The sequence below is a fragment of the Penaeus vannamei genome, chromosome 25 (assembly GCF_042767895.1).
Source record: "Penaeus vannamei isolate JL-2024 chromosome 25, ASM4276789v1, whole genome shotgun sequence".
In the NCBI taxonomy this organism is placed as follows: domain Eukaryota; kingdom Metazoa; phylum Arthropoda; class Malacostraca; order Decapoda; family Penaeidae; genus Penaeus; species Penaeus vannamei.
Genome location: NC_091573.1, coordinates 31,581,693 through 31,596,975, shown reverse-complemented (window position 1 = coordinate 31,596,975; position 15,283 = coordinate 31,581,693). Strand labels below are relative to the sequence as shown.

Sequence of the window (15,283 nt, the reverse complement as noted above, 5' to 3'; positions counted from 1 at the left end):
GCGGAGGGGAACCAAGCCAATTAGTTTTCGATCTCAGTTAAATGATGACCTGCATTATAATTGCGGATAGATACGTCGACCAGCTTCCCTACTTTATACGGCGCATTTTTCTCTAGGAAGTGTCGAGCTAAAATTGCCTAAGTATCATCTGACAAACTATTAGCAACTTGTACTTCCTCAGCAGATGAGGCGTTTACGGGTGAGCCTAACAAAATGTATGGAGTGTTGGGATATTTTTTTAAGCCTCACAGAAACAACTGCTTTCGAAAATAAACGACTAAAACAAAGACCTCATCCACTCCACATTGTTCAAACATATCTAATACACTTGCTCTCAGCACATACTGTGGAAATGTGTTACAAATATATATATATATGTATATATATGTATGTATACTATATATATCCAATATTCTATTTACAAATCATCCGCCTAAGCTTCTATACGATCCAGTTCCGTATGTAAAAAGCTCTTTACGAATCCAGCTTATCATCAAACAGCAAATACAGTTTACATCCTAACAATACTTTTAGAAAAACCTCATTTCCTTTAAAACACAAAAACAGCGCTGTAGGAAGTGACAGCTTGATAGAGTCTGGATTAAAGTCTTTCCTTGTGTTGTTTTAAGATCAGTAAGAATAAAACATTGACACATATAACCCGGGCTTTGGCTGCGACACAGGTTGCCAACTATGCTCGTGGTTTAGAGCCAAAACAGGTCCCACTGTCTTCATAAATGATGGCACAGTCAAATATAACTTCACATGGCAAGGTCTGACTGCTTACATGAAAATTAATGACCTCGGTTGAAGAGAGGTAAGTAGAATCTTAGACGTATTAAGTGACACATTAGAAAATATCTGCTTCTTGGTGCCGTGTAGCCTTTTTGACTTCTCTGCCTTTACAAAACTCAAATGTATAGTTATTCATATATTTGCCAAACCCTATCTTTCACCATTCAGCCCAATTATGCAAAGTGTATATTTGTGCAAAAATATTGTACAGCATACTCACAAATCAAACTAGAAACTAAACTTTGCACAATTTAAATTACATTATTGATGAATCCATCTCCTTATTCTCAATACCCAGTAAAATATGTCTTCTTTTAAAAGGACTATTCTCACATAAATGGATTTGATTTAATTTGCAACTAAGTAATATAGCCATTAGAAGACACAGGTAATTTGCTGGTCAAGGAATATCCATTGCTGTACCAAAACCCACGCATACATTCCAAAATGGATAAGTCTAAAGGGAAATGTATTTTGGAAAAAAAATATTTTCAGGTATGTAATAACTTGGTGAAGTTGTTGAATATTTTATACACATTTTAACTTGAATTTGTAATTTTATACTTCTCAGAAAATGAATCAAAGGCTAGTTTCTACCTAAAGTTATACCTATGTAAGGATTATTTGCTCATTATTGTACAAGCTATGATGGAATCTGGGTCTGACTTTCAGGTTGCATACATGATAAAAACACAGGTACATTACTGCCACACTCGGACCCCCTCAGACAATAACCAAAGGGGTCATCTTTCACAGAGGTAATACTTAGGCAGGCAGTACAAGTGTTAAGAGAAGAGTTAATATCTATTTTTCAATCTGTATAAAAACTAGGATTTTCATTGAAGTTAAAAATAACATCACAAGAAAGTCACTTATAAATGACTTTTGCCTGCATTCTTTAATTTCAGTTCGGTTAAATATTGACTTTAATATTCCCATTTCTTTGATATTTACAAGGTTTAAATGTCTCCCAGTGCCGTGACTGAGAGGAATAAAATTAACTTCAAACAGAACTATCAACCTATCCTATTTCAGTTCCTGAAATTAAATACAGCATGATTTACTGCATGATAAAATGATAAAACAGGGACTTTAAATCTCTATAGAGCAGACAAGGGCTACTGCACAGAAATTATGATAAAATGTGGTACTCATCTTCATCATATTTCAAGGAGCAACTACAATCATATCCTTTTTAAAAACACCCTTTATTAAAAAATCTTCTCGCTGCATTACAAATGTTACATGCTTCTAACTGGATTCCTTGCAAAAATACATGAATTACATCCTTGAAATACTTTTTCAATATCTCTGATCATCTATTTGGCCTGAAATTAAGTTGAAGCAGACCTGCAAAAAAAAAACAATTTGGTGCGAAAAAAATGTCTAAGGAGCGGCATCCAGATAGCGAAGACAAAGTTGAGATGATTGAGAGCTACAATGGCAGGTAATCTGAGGCAAAACAAACACACAAGCATTGACTTCATACGCAGGTCTTCAGTTAATTGTTAATATGCTCTTCTTCTTTTTTTAATCCACAACAAACTCATGTATCATTCCTTTTTTTTAAGTTGCCATCTTTGCCTCTTGTTCTACATATTATTGCATAATATATATGAGAGGGGGGGAAAGTCTGGAGACAATCTGATTGAACATAAAACAAAGGAGTAAATAGATGAATGAAGAACTATAAATTAAAATAATGTGAAACATTAGTATGTTTGTCTCTAAGTGTGAATGATAAACACTGTTAAGACTACCAGTTTTAATGGTTTATGTTGAAGTAGTATGAATGAAGTTCTGATAATGTTAGGAAAACTACTATAGGAAGAAGAAATGGATATCCCAAGTTATTTTTCTTTTAAATCATCAATAATATTACTGTAAAGTTAGGAAAGCTGTCTCTGTCAGGAAAAGTGTCGTGTCACGAAGGAGAACCGTCACAATGGAATGATGAAAATGAAACAGTGATGTCATGAAAGATGTCAGACAGTAATGAAGGGCGATGTTTACAGAATGTTTACAATGACATGGAACGAGTCACGAGACAACGTGTCGAGAAGATGACGGCCACAGGCGCTGCTGCTCCGCCACGCTCCCCCGTGGGTCTTGGTCGGTCGTGTCCTATTTCTCAAAGCCAGGGACAGTGTGGTGAAGGATATGCGTCCAGGGCATCCACGAGGGCCAGAGGAAGGGAGACGGGATGATGCTGGAGTAGGATGCTGCTACTACTGGGTAGGAGATGCCTGCTGGGACTCCTTCTTCCCATCTCTCCGTGAGCTGTCCTCGCTGTCCCACGGCTTGGCCATCACGCGGTAGAACTTGGTGCCCTTCGGAACGCGGAACCGGTTCTCGTCCTGCAATGAACAGGCAAGGTATTACCATCGAGGAAAAGGCAAGGCATGTGAGGAAAGTCTTTCCTATCAAGTATGAGGGAAGGTATAACTATCAAGTAACACGGAATGCTGCCTTACAAAAAAAAAAAAAAAAAAAAAAAAAAAATAAAAGGATATCCCAAGGGAATTGTGGGATTATCAAGTCAGTGGGAAGGCATTCCTATCAAGTAGCAGGGAACGCAATGCTACCAAGAAGTAAAGCAATTCTATAAGATTGAGGGAAGGTGTTCTCAGCAACGAAGAGGGAAAATTGTCCAAGTAACAGGGAATGCTGTCCTATCAAGTAACAGGCAATGCTGTCCTATTAAGTAACAGGGAATGCTGTCTAACCAAGTAACAGGCAATGCTGTCCTATCAAGTAACAGGCAATGATGTCCTATCAAGTAACAGGCAATGCTGTCCTTTCAAGTAACAGGCAATGATGTCCTATCAAGTAACAGGCAATGCTGTCCTATCAAGTAACAGGCAATGCTGTCCTTTCAAGTAACAGGCAATGATGTCCTATCAAGTAACAGGCAATGCTGTCCTATCAAGTAACAGGCAATGCTGTCCTATCAAGTAACAGGGAATGCTGTCTAACCAAGTAACAGGCAATGCTGTCCTATTAAGTAACAGGGAATGCTGTCTAACCAAGTAACAGGCAATGATGTCCTATCAAGTAACAGGCAATGCTGTCCTATCAAGTAACAGGCAATGCTGTCCTATCAAGTAACAGGCAATGCTGTCTAACCAAGTAACAGGCAATGCTGTCCTATTAAGTAACAGGGAATGCTGTCTAACCAAGTAACAGGCAATGCTGTCCTATTAAGTAACAGGGAATGCTGTCTAACCAAGTAACAGGCAATGCTGTCCTATCAAGTAACAGGCAATGCTGTCCTATCAAGTAACAGGCAATGCTGTCCTATCAAGTAACAGGCAATGCTGTCCTATCAAGTAACAGGCAATGCTGTCCTATCAAGTAACAGGCAATGCTGTCCTATCAAGTAACAGGCAATGCTGTCCTATCAAGTAACAGGCAATGCTGTCCTTTCAAGTAACAGGCAATGCTGTCCTTTCAAGTAACAGGCAATGCTGTCCTTTCAAGTAACAGGCAATGCTGTCCTATCAAGTAAGAGGAAATGCTGTCCTATCAAGTAACAGGCAATGCTGTCCTATCAAGTAACAGGCAATGCTGTCCTATCAAGTAACAGGCAATGCTGTCCTATCAAGTAACAGGCAATGCTGTCCTATCAAGTAACAGGCAATGCTGTCCTATCAAGTAACAGGGAATGCTGTCTAACCAAGTAACAGGCAATGCTGTCCTATCAAGTAACAGGCAATGCTGTCCTATCAAGTAACAGGCAATGCTGTCCTATCAAGTAACAGGCAATGCTGTCCTATCAAGTAACAGGGAATGCTGTCTAACCAAGTAACAGGGAATGCTGTCTAACCAAGTAACAGGCAATGCTGTCCTATCAAGTAAGAGGAAATGCTGTCCTATCAAGTAACAGGCAATGCTGTCCTATCAAGTAACAGGCAATGCTGTCCTATCAAGTAACAGGCAATGCTGTCCTATCAAGTAACAGGCAATGCTGTCCTATCAAGTAACAGGCAATGCTGTCCTATCAAGTAACAGGCAATGCTGTCCTATCAAGTAACAGGCAATGCTGTCTAACCAAGTAACAGGGAATGCTGTCTAACCAAGTAACAGGCAATACTGTCCTATCAAGTAAGAGGAAATGCTGTCCTATCAAGTAACAGGCAATGCTGTCCTATCAAGTAACAGGCAATGCTGTCCTATCAAGTAACAGGGAATGCTGGCCTATCAAGTAACAGGCAATGCTGTCCTATCAAGTAACAGGCAATGCTGTCCTATCAAGTAACAGGCAATGCTGTCTAACCAAGTAACAAGCAATGCTGTCCTATCAAGTAACAGGCAATGCTGTCCTATCAAGTAACAGGCAATGCTGTCCTATCAAGTAACAGGCAATGCTGTCTAACCAAGCAACAGGGAATGCTGTCCTATCAAGTAACAGGCAATGCTGTCCCATCAAGTAACAGGCAATGCTGTCTAACCAAGCAACAGGGAATGCTGTCCTATCAAGTAACAGGCAATGCTGTCTAACCAAGTAACAGGCAATGCTGTCCTTTCAAGTAACAGGCAATGCTGTCCTATCAAGTAACAGGCAATGCTGTCCTATCAAGTAACAGGCAATGCTGTCCTATCAAGTAACAGGGAATGCTGTCTAACCAAGTAACAGGGAATGCTGTCCAATCAAGTAACAGGCAATGATGTCCTATCAAGTAACAGGGAATGCTGTCTAACCAAGTAACAGGCAATGATGTCCTATCAAGTAACAGGCAATGCTGTCCTATCAAGTAACAGGCAATGCTGTCCTATCAAATAACAGGCAATGCTGTCCTATCAAGTAACAGGCAATGCTGTCCTATCAAGTAACAGGCAATGCTGTCCTATCAAGTAACAGGGAATGCTGTCCTATCAAGTAACAGGGAATGCTGTCCTATCAAGTAACAGGGAATGCTGTCCTATCAAGTAACAGGCAATGCTGTCCTATCAAGTAACAGGGAATGCTGTCCTATTAAGTAACAGGCAATGCTGTCCTATCAAGTAACAGGGAATGCTGTCTAACCAAGTAACAGGGAATGCTGTCTAACCAAGTAACAGGCAATGCTGTCCTATCAAGTAACAGGGAATGCTGTCTAACCAAGTAACAGGCAATGCTGTCTAACCAAGCAACAGGGAATGCTGTCCTATCAAGTAACAGGCAATGCTGTCTAACCAAGTAACAGGGAATGCTGTCCTATTAAGTAACAGGCAATGCTGTCCTATCAAGTAACAGGCAATGCTGTCCTATCAAGTAACAGGCAATGCTGTCCTATCAAGTAACAGGCAATGCTGTCCTATCAAATAACAGGCAATGCTGTCCTATCAAGTAACAGGCAATGCTGTCCTATCAAGTAACAGGCAATGCTGTCCTATCAAGTAACAGGGAATGCTGTCCTATCAAGTAACAGGCAATGCTGTCCTATCAAGTAACAGGCAATGCTGTCCTATCAAGTAACAGGCAATGCTGTCCTATCAAGTAACAGGCAATGCTGTCCTATCAAGTAACAGGCAATGCTGTCCTATCAAGTAACAGGCAATGCTGTCCTATCAAGTAACAGCGAATTTAGTAACACGTAAGGTTAGGTTGCATCGAGTCGCGGGGAAGACAATCCTATCAAGAGAGCAAGTGTTCCTACGAAGAGGGAAAGTGTCCTATGAAAAGGAAATTATTATTATGAATTATTATCATTATTATTATTAATTATTATTATTATCATTAAAAAATATTATGAAGAGACATGGCGTTCATGTCGAGGAAGACAAATGGTATTGCTAAGTCATATCAATTCAATTTTTAGTGGACTCGAATGGCTGTTTTCGAAAGATGAACCTTAAAGATGACCAGCAAATCTATAACTATATTAAACTGAAACTGAAACATCGGATATAAAATGAGCGAGAGAAACAAATGAAAATCGTCGCTATGTTTTAACTTCCAAAAGAAAAATTTCCGAGTGAGCTAGTCCATCACTCTTTTTTTTTTTTTTTTTTTTATCTCGTCTTGCGCAAACAATAAAACCACATATGCTTACACTCCCTTTCCCAAATGTTCCCTCGGAGAAAACATAAAACACACATAAAAAATTACCGCACCTCGCACACGAATTCAAGGCAGATGCAAAAAAAAGTGACGGGTCAACGTGCTAATTATGCAAGCAAATTTATGTGTGAACGAAAGACACTCGCACACACGTACAAACGTGCATAGCCATATACGCGCACACACACACGCGCACGCGCACGCACGCACACAAACACACGCACGCACGCACGCACACATACATTCGCACACACACACACTCGCACACACTCGCACGCACGCACACACACACACACACAACTTGCAAGCGCTGTGAACTCGCGAGTCGCAGCAAAGAATTAACGTGGTGGACGCAGGTAATGCAAGTGAACAAAATTGTTGTGTTCCAAGTATGGAGGCGGCGGTGGTTGTGGGGGGGGGGGGGGCGGGGGGGGGGGGGGGGCAGGAGGGCCGTGGGCGTGGTGGAGGCCCCGGGGCACCTTGGCGCTCTGCCCACTGTAACTTGCTGAGATTTGAGCATCATCTGCCGGGGAGACTGGAGTGGCAGCCGTGGGGGGAGGGGGTGGGGGAGGTGGGCAGGAGGGCGGGGGAGGGGGAGGTGGGTAGGAGGGCGGGGGAGGGGGAGGTGGGCAGGAGGGCGGGGGTGGGGGGCAGAGAGAGGTGGGCAGCCGTGGGGGGGAGGGGTAGAAGAGGGGTTTACCGGGGGACGACGGGGTAGAGGAATGGGCGTCAAGAGAGAGGCAGGGGGGGGGGGGGGGAGGGGAACAGGGTTAGGGGCGTAGGAGGAGGAGGAGGAGGAGGAGGAGGAGGAGGAGGAGAGGGAGGAGGAGGAAGGGGGCGCAAGAGGCCAACACCCCGGCCACATAAATCACTGCACATATCAGTCGCCAGCCCTAGCCCGGTCTACATGTCTACACTCCGCCGCGCCACTACTAAAATCTAACCCCACCCCCCACCTCCACCCCACCCCCCTCGACCCACCCGTCCCTCTAGTACCTCCCCCCCCCCCCTATCAGGCTGACACTGACGATACAAGCTGCTGACACTGCTGGCGCTACCTTCCAGCAGTGACGGGCGCGAGGAGAACAGGGGGCAGCGCTGATGGCGGGGAGAGAACGCGTCAGATCCATATAGTATGGATAAAGTGAACAAATAAAAACATACATACATAGACACATACACACACACACACACACACACACACACACACACACACACACACACATACACGCACACACACACACACACTCATATCTATCTATCTATATCTATCTATCCATCTATCTATTTGTCTATCTATGCAGAGGAGGAAACCGCCCGCCCGGCTTCGCCCCGCACAGACGGCGGCCGCCCTCATCACGCGACGCCCGCTGCGGCCGCTCGGAGGGCTTATCCGGCACCTTCGGGTCGGGCGCTGATCGCATCTCGGGGCGGCGGCGACACACACGCTCTCATTATGTCCTCGGCGTCAGCGGGTCGCACGCAATCAGGGGCGTCATCTACCCCCCCCCCCCTCTCCCCTTTCTCACTCCTGCCCCCTCCCCCCCTCCTATCATCACCGGCAACGGAGGGGGAGACCGGGTACGTGCTTGCAAATATACATGCATACATGCATATACACACACACACACACACACACACTCTCTCTCTCTCTCTCTCTCACTCACCCACACACACACTCTCACTCACACACCCTCTCACGCCCACGAACGCACGCACGCACACATACTACAACCCCCGCTACTACGCTTCTGGCCGTTCAATGAAGGCACAGCCAGGTCGGTCGCAGGGACAGGCTCGGCAATGCAGCGTAGATACCCACATCAATACCCAGAGCGGGCACGTGGGCATCCCCTACCCCATACATGCGTGCAAATGTCACTCATGGCTGGCGGTCGTGTGCTTGAAGAAATCGCGGAATACTCTTCCAAGCACAAAAAGAATAATAACGCAAAAAACAAAACAAAAACAAAAACAAAAACAAATCAACAGGTATACCAAGACAACGCCAGAGGAAAAGAACGTTGTATATTTTTGAAACTGGCAGTTTGAAAGTTACGTTGAGATTTCCAACTACCGCGGAGATTCTAGCGTAAGAAAACTGATTAAAGAGATGATCTGCGCTACACAATTTCTTTCAGCAGACGGCCTGAATGTCCTGCCACTATAGGTGCTCATCATCAGGCTATTATTAACATTATTTCCCGTTGCTCAATCAGGTCACGTCTAAAATTTGCATCGGCAGGTCGAGTGGTCGTGTATGTAATCTGCCTCTGCTGGTCACCGGGTCATGTCTAGAGTCTGTGCTTGACAATCAACAGGTCATGTCAATAGTTGTACGTATTAACGACCAGGTTATACCAAGTCATGTCAATAGTTGTACGTATTAACGACCAGGTTATACCAAGTCATGTCAATAGTTGTACGTATTAACGACCAGGTTATACCAAGTCATCTCTGTAGTTTAAACATGAGACTCTTACGCTCATTATGGCTTGTACATGGCAGTCTCCAAGACATGTCTAATGATTGATAGTCATTGGGTCATGTTTTTAACCCATACCTGCTAGTCACCATGTCATAACCAGCAGGTACAGACCATGTCATGGTGGTTACCAGGTCATATCTACAGTCTGTACCCACTGGTCACCAGGTCATGTCTACACTCCGTACCCACTGATGAACACATGTTTGCAACTCGTAGCTTCATGAATAAAACATGTTCTCATCTTCTAGCCATAGATAAAGAGATATCATCTACTCCCTATACCAGCATGATGTCCGACCTGCTCCTTCACCCAACCCCCTCCCCTCCCCTCCTCCCTGGGCACGACGGACCGGCTCCCTCCCCCTCTCCCCTCTCCCCTCTCCCTTGCCGCCTTCCTCCTCCTCCTTTCATTCACCCCTCCTCTCCTCCCCTTCCCTCTCTTTTGCTCCTCTCCCCTACCCTCACCCTTGCTCCCCTCCCTTCCCCCCGCTACCCTCTCCTTACGCCCCTCCCCCCTCCTCTCGCCCCTCCCCCGGCGTCCGTAGTGGCGTGTTGTCTTCCCGAAGGAGCGAGGTTGGGTGGCAGGATACGTCACAAACCTGCCTCGCCAGGACCCGTGTCCTCGGGGCTAAATCACTGCACACGGACCGGTGGGTGGGCGGGTGCGGGGGTAGGAGGGCACGAGGGCACGCGAGGAGGGAGGGGGGAGGGCTGGTGGGCGGGAGGGAGGGCGAGGGACGGGGGAGGGCTGGTGGGCGGGAGGGAGGGCGAGGGGCGGGGGAGAGGGAGAGGGCCTCCGAGCAGGTGCTTTTGGTATAAATCAAGGGCGTGTGGGCGTAATGAGGCAGCTGTAAAAGTGGGCGGGGAGGCGGTACAAGCACAGGCGGGGTCGGTGTCCCCCGCCGCACCTGCCGCCCGCTACAGCCGCCCTCGGGCCGCCCATCCGCCTCCCTCATCCACCAACTCGGGCGGGCATTCTGCATCCGCTCCCCGGTCATCCACCCGCCGCCCTGCCGTCCTTCATCCATCCTCCGTGCCAGCTCGGCCGCCCCCGCCCAACCGCCGCCCGTGCAGCCCGCCCATTCAACAACCATTGAACCCACGCTGAGCCCCGCCGCCCGCGCCTCTCGCCCACTCTCGCCGCGGGGAGGTCAATAGAGCGCCGTCCACACGTCACAGCGGCGTCGAGCGAGCTTCCACCGCCGTCGCCGACGCCCTCGACGCCCCCGACGCCAGCAACACGCGAGCCGTAACTCCCGTGCCGTCGGGGCGATAATGACCATGTTTACGAGTTATGGCACGGGCGGCCGCCTCTATCTCCACGGCGGGGCGGCGGACGGGCGGGCGGGCGGGCGGGCATCGGGGGCTCGCTTGCCTCCCACCGACGCGTATTTCTCGTCTATGCTTCGGCCAATAATGATAATATAATGATAACGAAAATGTATTGTGATTCGTCTTTCTTCGTGAAAATGGCGGTGGCTTTTTTGGCCATCGCATCCGAGCCTTTAACGGGTACTAAGCTGCGTCAGGGGCTCTTGGAGGTCCTCCTTCAACGCCGAAGACTTAGAATATCAAGATATATTCCATGAATGAGCATAAACACGTACAGGCACACACACACACACACACGCTCACACATACACACTCTCTCGCTATCTCCCTCTCACACACACTCTCTCTCTCTTTCCCCTTCTCTCTCTCTCTCCCTCTCTCTTTCCCCTTCTCTCCCCCCCCCCCCCCTCTCTCTCTCTCTCTCTCTCTCTCTCTCTCTCTCTCTCTCTCTCTCCTCTCTCTCTCTCTCTCTCTCTCTCTCTCTCTCTCACACACACACACATACACACACACGGTGTCCCCCCCTTCCCTACACGACCATAAAACACCCGAACGAAAAAAAAAAAAAAAAAAAAAAAAAAAAAAAAAAAAAAAACACGACCCGAACTCAAACAGAGACATCCCGCGCGCGTCCGCTAAACGCCGGGCTTTCCGCTAATGCCTGTGTTTACGCTCTATGGCACACTCATCAGCCGGCCTCGGGTTGGGCAGCGCGAGCCGCTCGGCCGTCCTGCCTCGCCCTCGCTCGCTCTCGAAGGGCGCGAGGATCCTGAAGGGCGCCGCGGAAGGCACTGAAGGAGGCTTAGGCGAGGGAGGCGAAGGAGGCGAAGGAGGCGGAGGCGGAGGAGGCAGAGGGGGAGGGAAGCGACCCTGAGGCCGAGGAGGAGACGGAGGTAGAGAGGAAGAGGAGGAGGAGGTGGAGGAAGAAAAAGAGGAGGATAAAGAGTAAGAGGAGGATGAAAAGGAAGAGGAGAAGGAAGAAGAGCGTGAGGATAACGACAAAGGAGCCGCACGACGATGAGGCAAATGAAGAAGAAGAAGAAGAAGAAGAAGAAGAAGAAGAAGAAGAAGAAGGAGAGAGAGAGAGAGAGAGAGGAGAGAGAGTGAGAGAGAGCGAGAGAGAGAGAGAGAGAGAGGAGAGAGAGAGAGAGAGAGAGAGAGAGAGAGAGAGAGAGAGAGAGAGAAAGAGAGAGAGAGAGAAAGAGGAAAAGAAGGGAACGGCAGACGACGAAGACGACGAAGAAGACGAGGAGGAGGAAGAGGGAATGGAGGCCGAACCACGGAACCCAACAACTCGAAAGACCCGAGTCCCAAATCCAGACCGAACCAGAAACGCAGACCGCGGAGCCAAAGACCGAGAGACCGAACCGCCGACGAGACCGCGAGACCCACATTCCGAGACCCCGCCGCCTAGAATCCAGTGCTTGGAATCTGCTCCCTCGCGTCGCCCCCATCAGATAGATACCCCTGATATCCCCCCCCCACCCCACCCCCCTTCTATTATATCCCCCTCAGGACCCCTCCCCTCCCAACTCCACTCCTAACCCCCCCATCCTCCACCTCCTTCCCCTTCCTCAACCCCATCCCTTCCTATCCCTCCTCACACTTACCTCCCATCCTTTCCCATCCCTTTCCAACCCCCAACTTCATCTCCATCCCCCATCTCCCTCCCCTTTCCCCACTCCCCAAACCTCTCTCCCCCTTCCCCACCCCCTACCCTAGCTCCCCCTTACCCCTTATCTCCCTCCCCTTCCCCATCCCTCCCCCAAACCCCCTTTTCCCCAATCCCATCCCTCCCAGCCCCTACCTCCTTCCCCCCCCTTTCCCCCAAACCCCACCTCCCTCCCCCTCCCCCAAACCCCCAAACCTCCCTCCCCTTCCCCACTCCCTACTTCCCTCCCCTTCCCCAATCCCATCCCAACCCCTTCCCCAATCCCATCCCACCCCCTACCTCTCTCCCCTTCCCCTTCCCCAATCCCATCCCCAAACCCCCTTTCCCCACCCCCTATCTCCCTACCCTTCTCCTTCCCCACCACCACCTTCATCTCCACCTCTATCTCCCTTCCCCATCCCTCCCACCCCCACCCCCTCCCCCTTCCCCTTCCCTGCCAATCTCAAGCAGTCCATCTCAGCTGATTCTGACCTGCTGTCCCCGCTCATATCGTTAGTCGAGGGCGATGCAGACAGATCTCCGAATGCAATCAGGATGAATGTCGTGCCTTATCAATTTTTTTTTTCATTCTCTCTCTTGTCCTCCTACCTTTTTTTTTATCATCGTTCTATGATCTATGCTCTCTTTCTCTGTCTCTCTCTCTCTCTTCGTTTCTTCTTTTCCTCCTCCTCCATACTGTTGTTGTTATTTTTGTTCTCTTCCTCCTCCTCCTCCGTTACTCTTCCACGTCCTCCAATTCTTCTTCTACTCCTTCTGCTGCTCCTCCATGTCTTATTACTATTACCATTACTATCAACATCTATTTTTTACTTCTTCTCCGTATCTCTCTCCTCCTTCCCTCTCCCTTTCCCACTCCTTCCATCCCCGTCCTCCATCCTTCCCTTCTTCCCTCTTCCGCTCCTCCACCTCCCTCTCTCCCCCTTCCCTCCCTCTCCCACCTCCCTCCTCCCCCCCCACCTCCCTCCATCCATCCACCTCCTACATCCTCCCCCTCTCACATCCCTCCCTCCATCCCCCTCCCACCTCCCCTCCCCCTCCCCCCTTCCCTCCATCCCCCTCCCACCTCCCCTCCCCCTCCCCCCTTCCCTCCATCCATCCTCCTCCCACCTACCCTCCCTCTCCCACATCCCTCCTCCCCACCTTCCATCCCTCTCCCACCTCCCTCCCTCCCTCCCACCTACCCTCCCTCCTCCCCCCTACAACCTCCCCCTCCCACCTTCCATCCCCTTCCCCACCTCCCTCCATCCATCCCTCTCCCCCCTCCATCCATCCCCCTCCCACCTTCCATCCCCCTCCCACCTCCCTCCCTCCCTCCCTCCCTCCCTCCATCCATCCATCCATCCCCCTCCCTCCCCCCCACCTCCCACCTCCCTCCTCCTCCCACCTCCCTTCTCCCCCTCCCCCCTCCCTCCCACCTCCCACCTCTCCTCCCCCCCCCACCTCCCACCTCCCTTCCTCTAATACACCCATCTCCCGTGGCATCCCGCCGGCCCCTCCAGACGATCATCCCAGCATCCCGGTCGCTGTTTATGGCCTGTGCTTATGCATGGCTGACATTCAGAGGCCCCCCCTTTCCATATACTCCTCTTAATGGGCCTGTCAGCTGAAACAGCCTATTAGCGTCTACTCTTTTTTTCTCTCTCTCTCTCTCTTCTTTGTTTTTTTTTATTCTTGTTCTTTTTTTGTTTTTCTTTTTTTTTGGGGGGGCTGAAAAGCGATAATTCTGCGATGTGGTAACCCTCGCAAAAAAGAAAGAAAAAAAAAATCCTTGAGACAACAACAAAAAAGGACGATTTTAAACACATACGCAAATACATCCAAAATAAATCAATAAAAAAGTAAACGAAAAAAAGAAGGAAATATATACATATAACTAACCTATCACATAAAAAAACAGACCATCAGACGATAGATTGACCCATCAGACCCAGATAATTCGGCAGACCAATCAGACCCCCCCCCCACAAAATCAATAAGCAAAAATCATACGCCAGCAGACCCGTAAACCTCAACCAGACCCGATCAGACCCCAGCAGGACCCACCAACCATCCAAGCACATCCATCATACGCCAGCAGACCCAGAAAATTCAGCAGACCGATCAGGCCTCAGCAGACCCTAGCAGACCCCAGTATACCCTAGCAGACCCCAGTAGACCCTAGGAGACCCCATCAGACCCTAATAGTCCTTAGTAGACCCTAGGAGACCCTAATAGTCCTTAGTAGACCCTAGCAGACCCCAATAGACCCTAGCAGACCCCATCAGACCCAAAGGATAAGCCGGTCCGTCATCATCCTACGACGGAACATGTTTCGAGGGTTACTCTCATGCTGATGCCAAGGATAATGGTAATAATGGCGGGGAACCGATCCCGACAGATCTCGGCGGCGAAGGAGGAGGAGGAGGAGGAGGAGGAGGAGGAGGAGGAGGAGGAGGAGGAGGTAGGAGGAGGAGGTAGGAGGAGGAGGTAGGAGGAGGGTGAGGAATAGGGGGGAGGAAGTAGGAGGAGGGGGAGGGGGAGGGAGGTATGGGAGGGGGAGGAGGGTGGGAGGAAGAGGGGGAGACGGTAGAAGGAGGAAGGAGGAGGAGGGAGGAGGTGGGGGATGGGGGGATGGGGGGATGGAGGGAGGAGGGAGGAGGGAGGAGGAGGAGGAGGTTGAAGGAGGAAGAGGGAGGAAAAGGGGGTGGAGGAGGAGGAGGAAGATTAGGGGGAGGAGGAGATGAAGAAGACGAAGGAGGAAGACAAGGAGAAGAAGAAAAAGAAGAAGAGGAGGAGGAAGAGGAGGTGAAGGAGAAGAATGACAATAATGGAGAGAAGGACGAAGGCGACGACGCAAGGAGGAAAGAAAAGACAGAGGAAGACAACATGAAGACGAGGAGGAAGAGATGAAAGCGAGGAAAAAGAGGAGGAGGAGAAGGAAGAGATTAAGGGGGAGGAAAAAAAAGGGGGGGGA

The 15,283-nt window shown here is 48.9% G+C and overlaps 1 protein-coding gene across 6 annotated transcripts in view; it reads right to left on the bottom strand.

Moving 5' to 3' along the window:
* Positions 1–1,987: 1,987 nt before the first annotated feature.
* Positions 1,988–15,283, bottom strand: part of Atg17 (autophagy-related 17) — a gene marked incomplete at its 5' end in the record, with an annotated part of 46,270 nt that continues 32,974 nt past the window's right edge. For all 6 annotated transcript variants that reach the window (XM_070139474.1, XM_070139473.1, XM_070139476.1 and 3 more), the window contains 1 exon segment: positions 1,988–3,152. In XM_070139474.1, the coding sequence (XP_069995575.1) occupies positions 3,024–3,152 (129 nt within the window).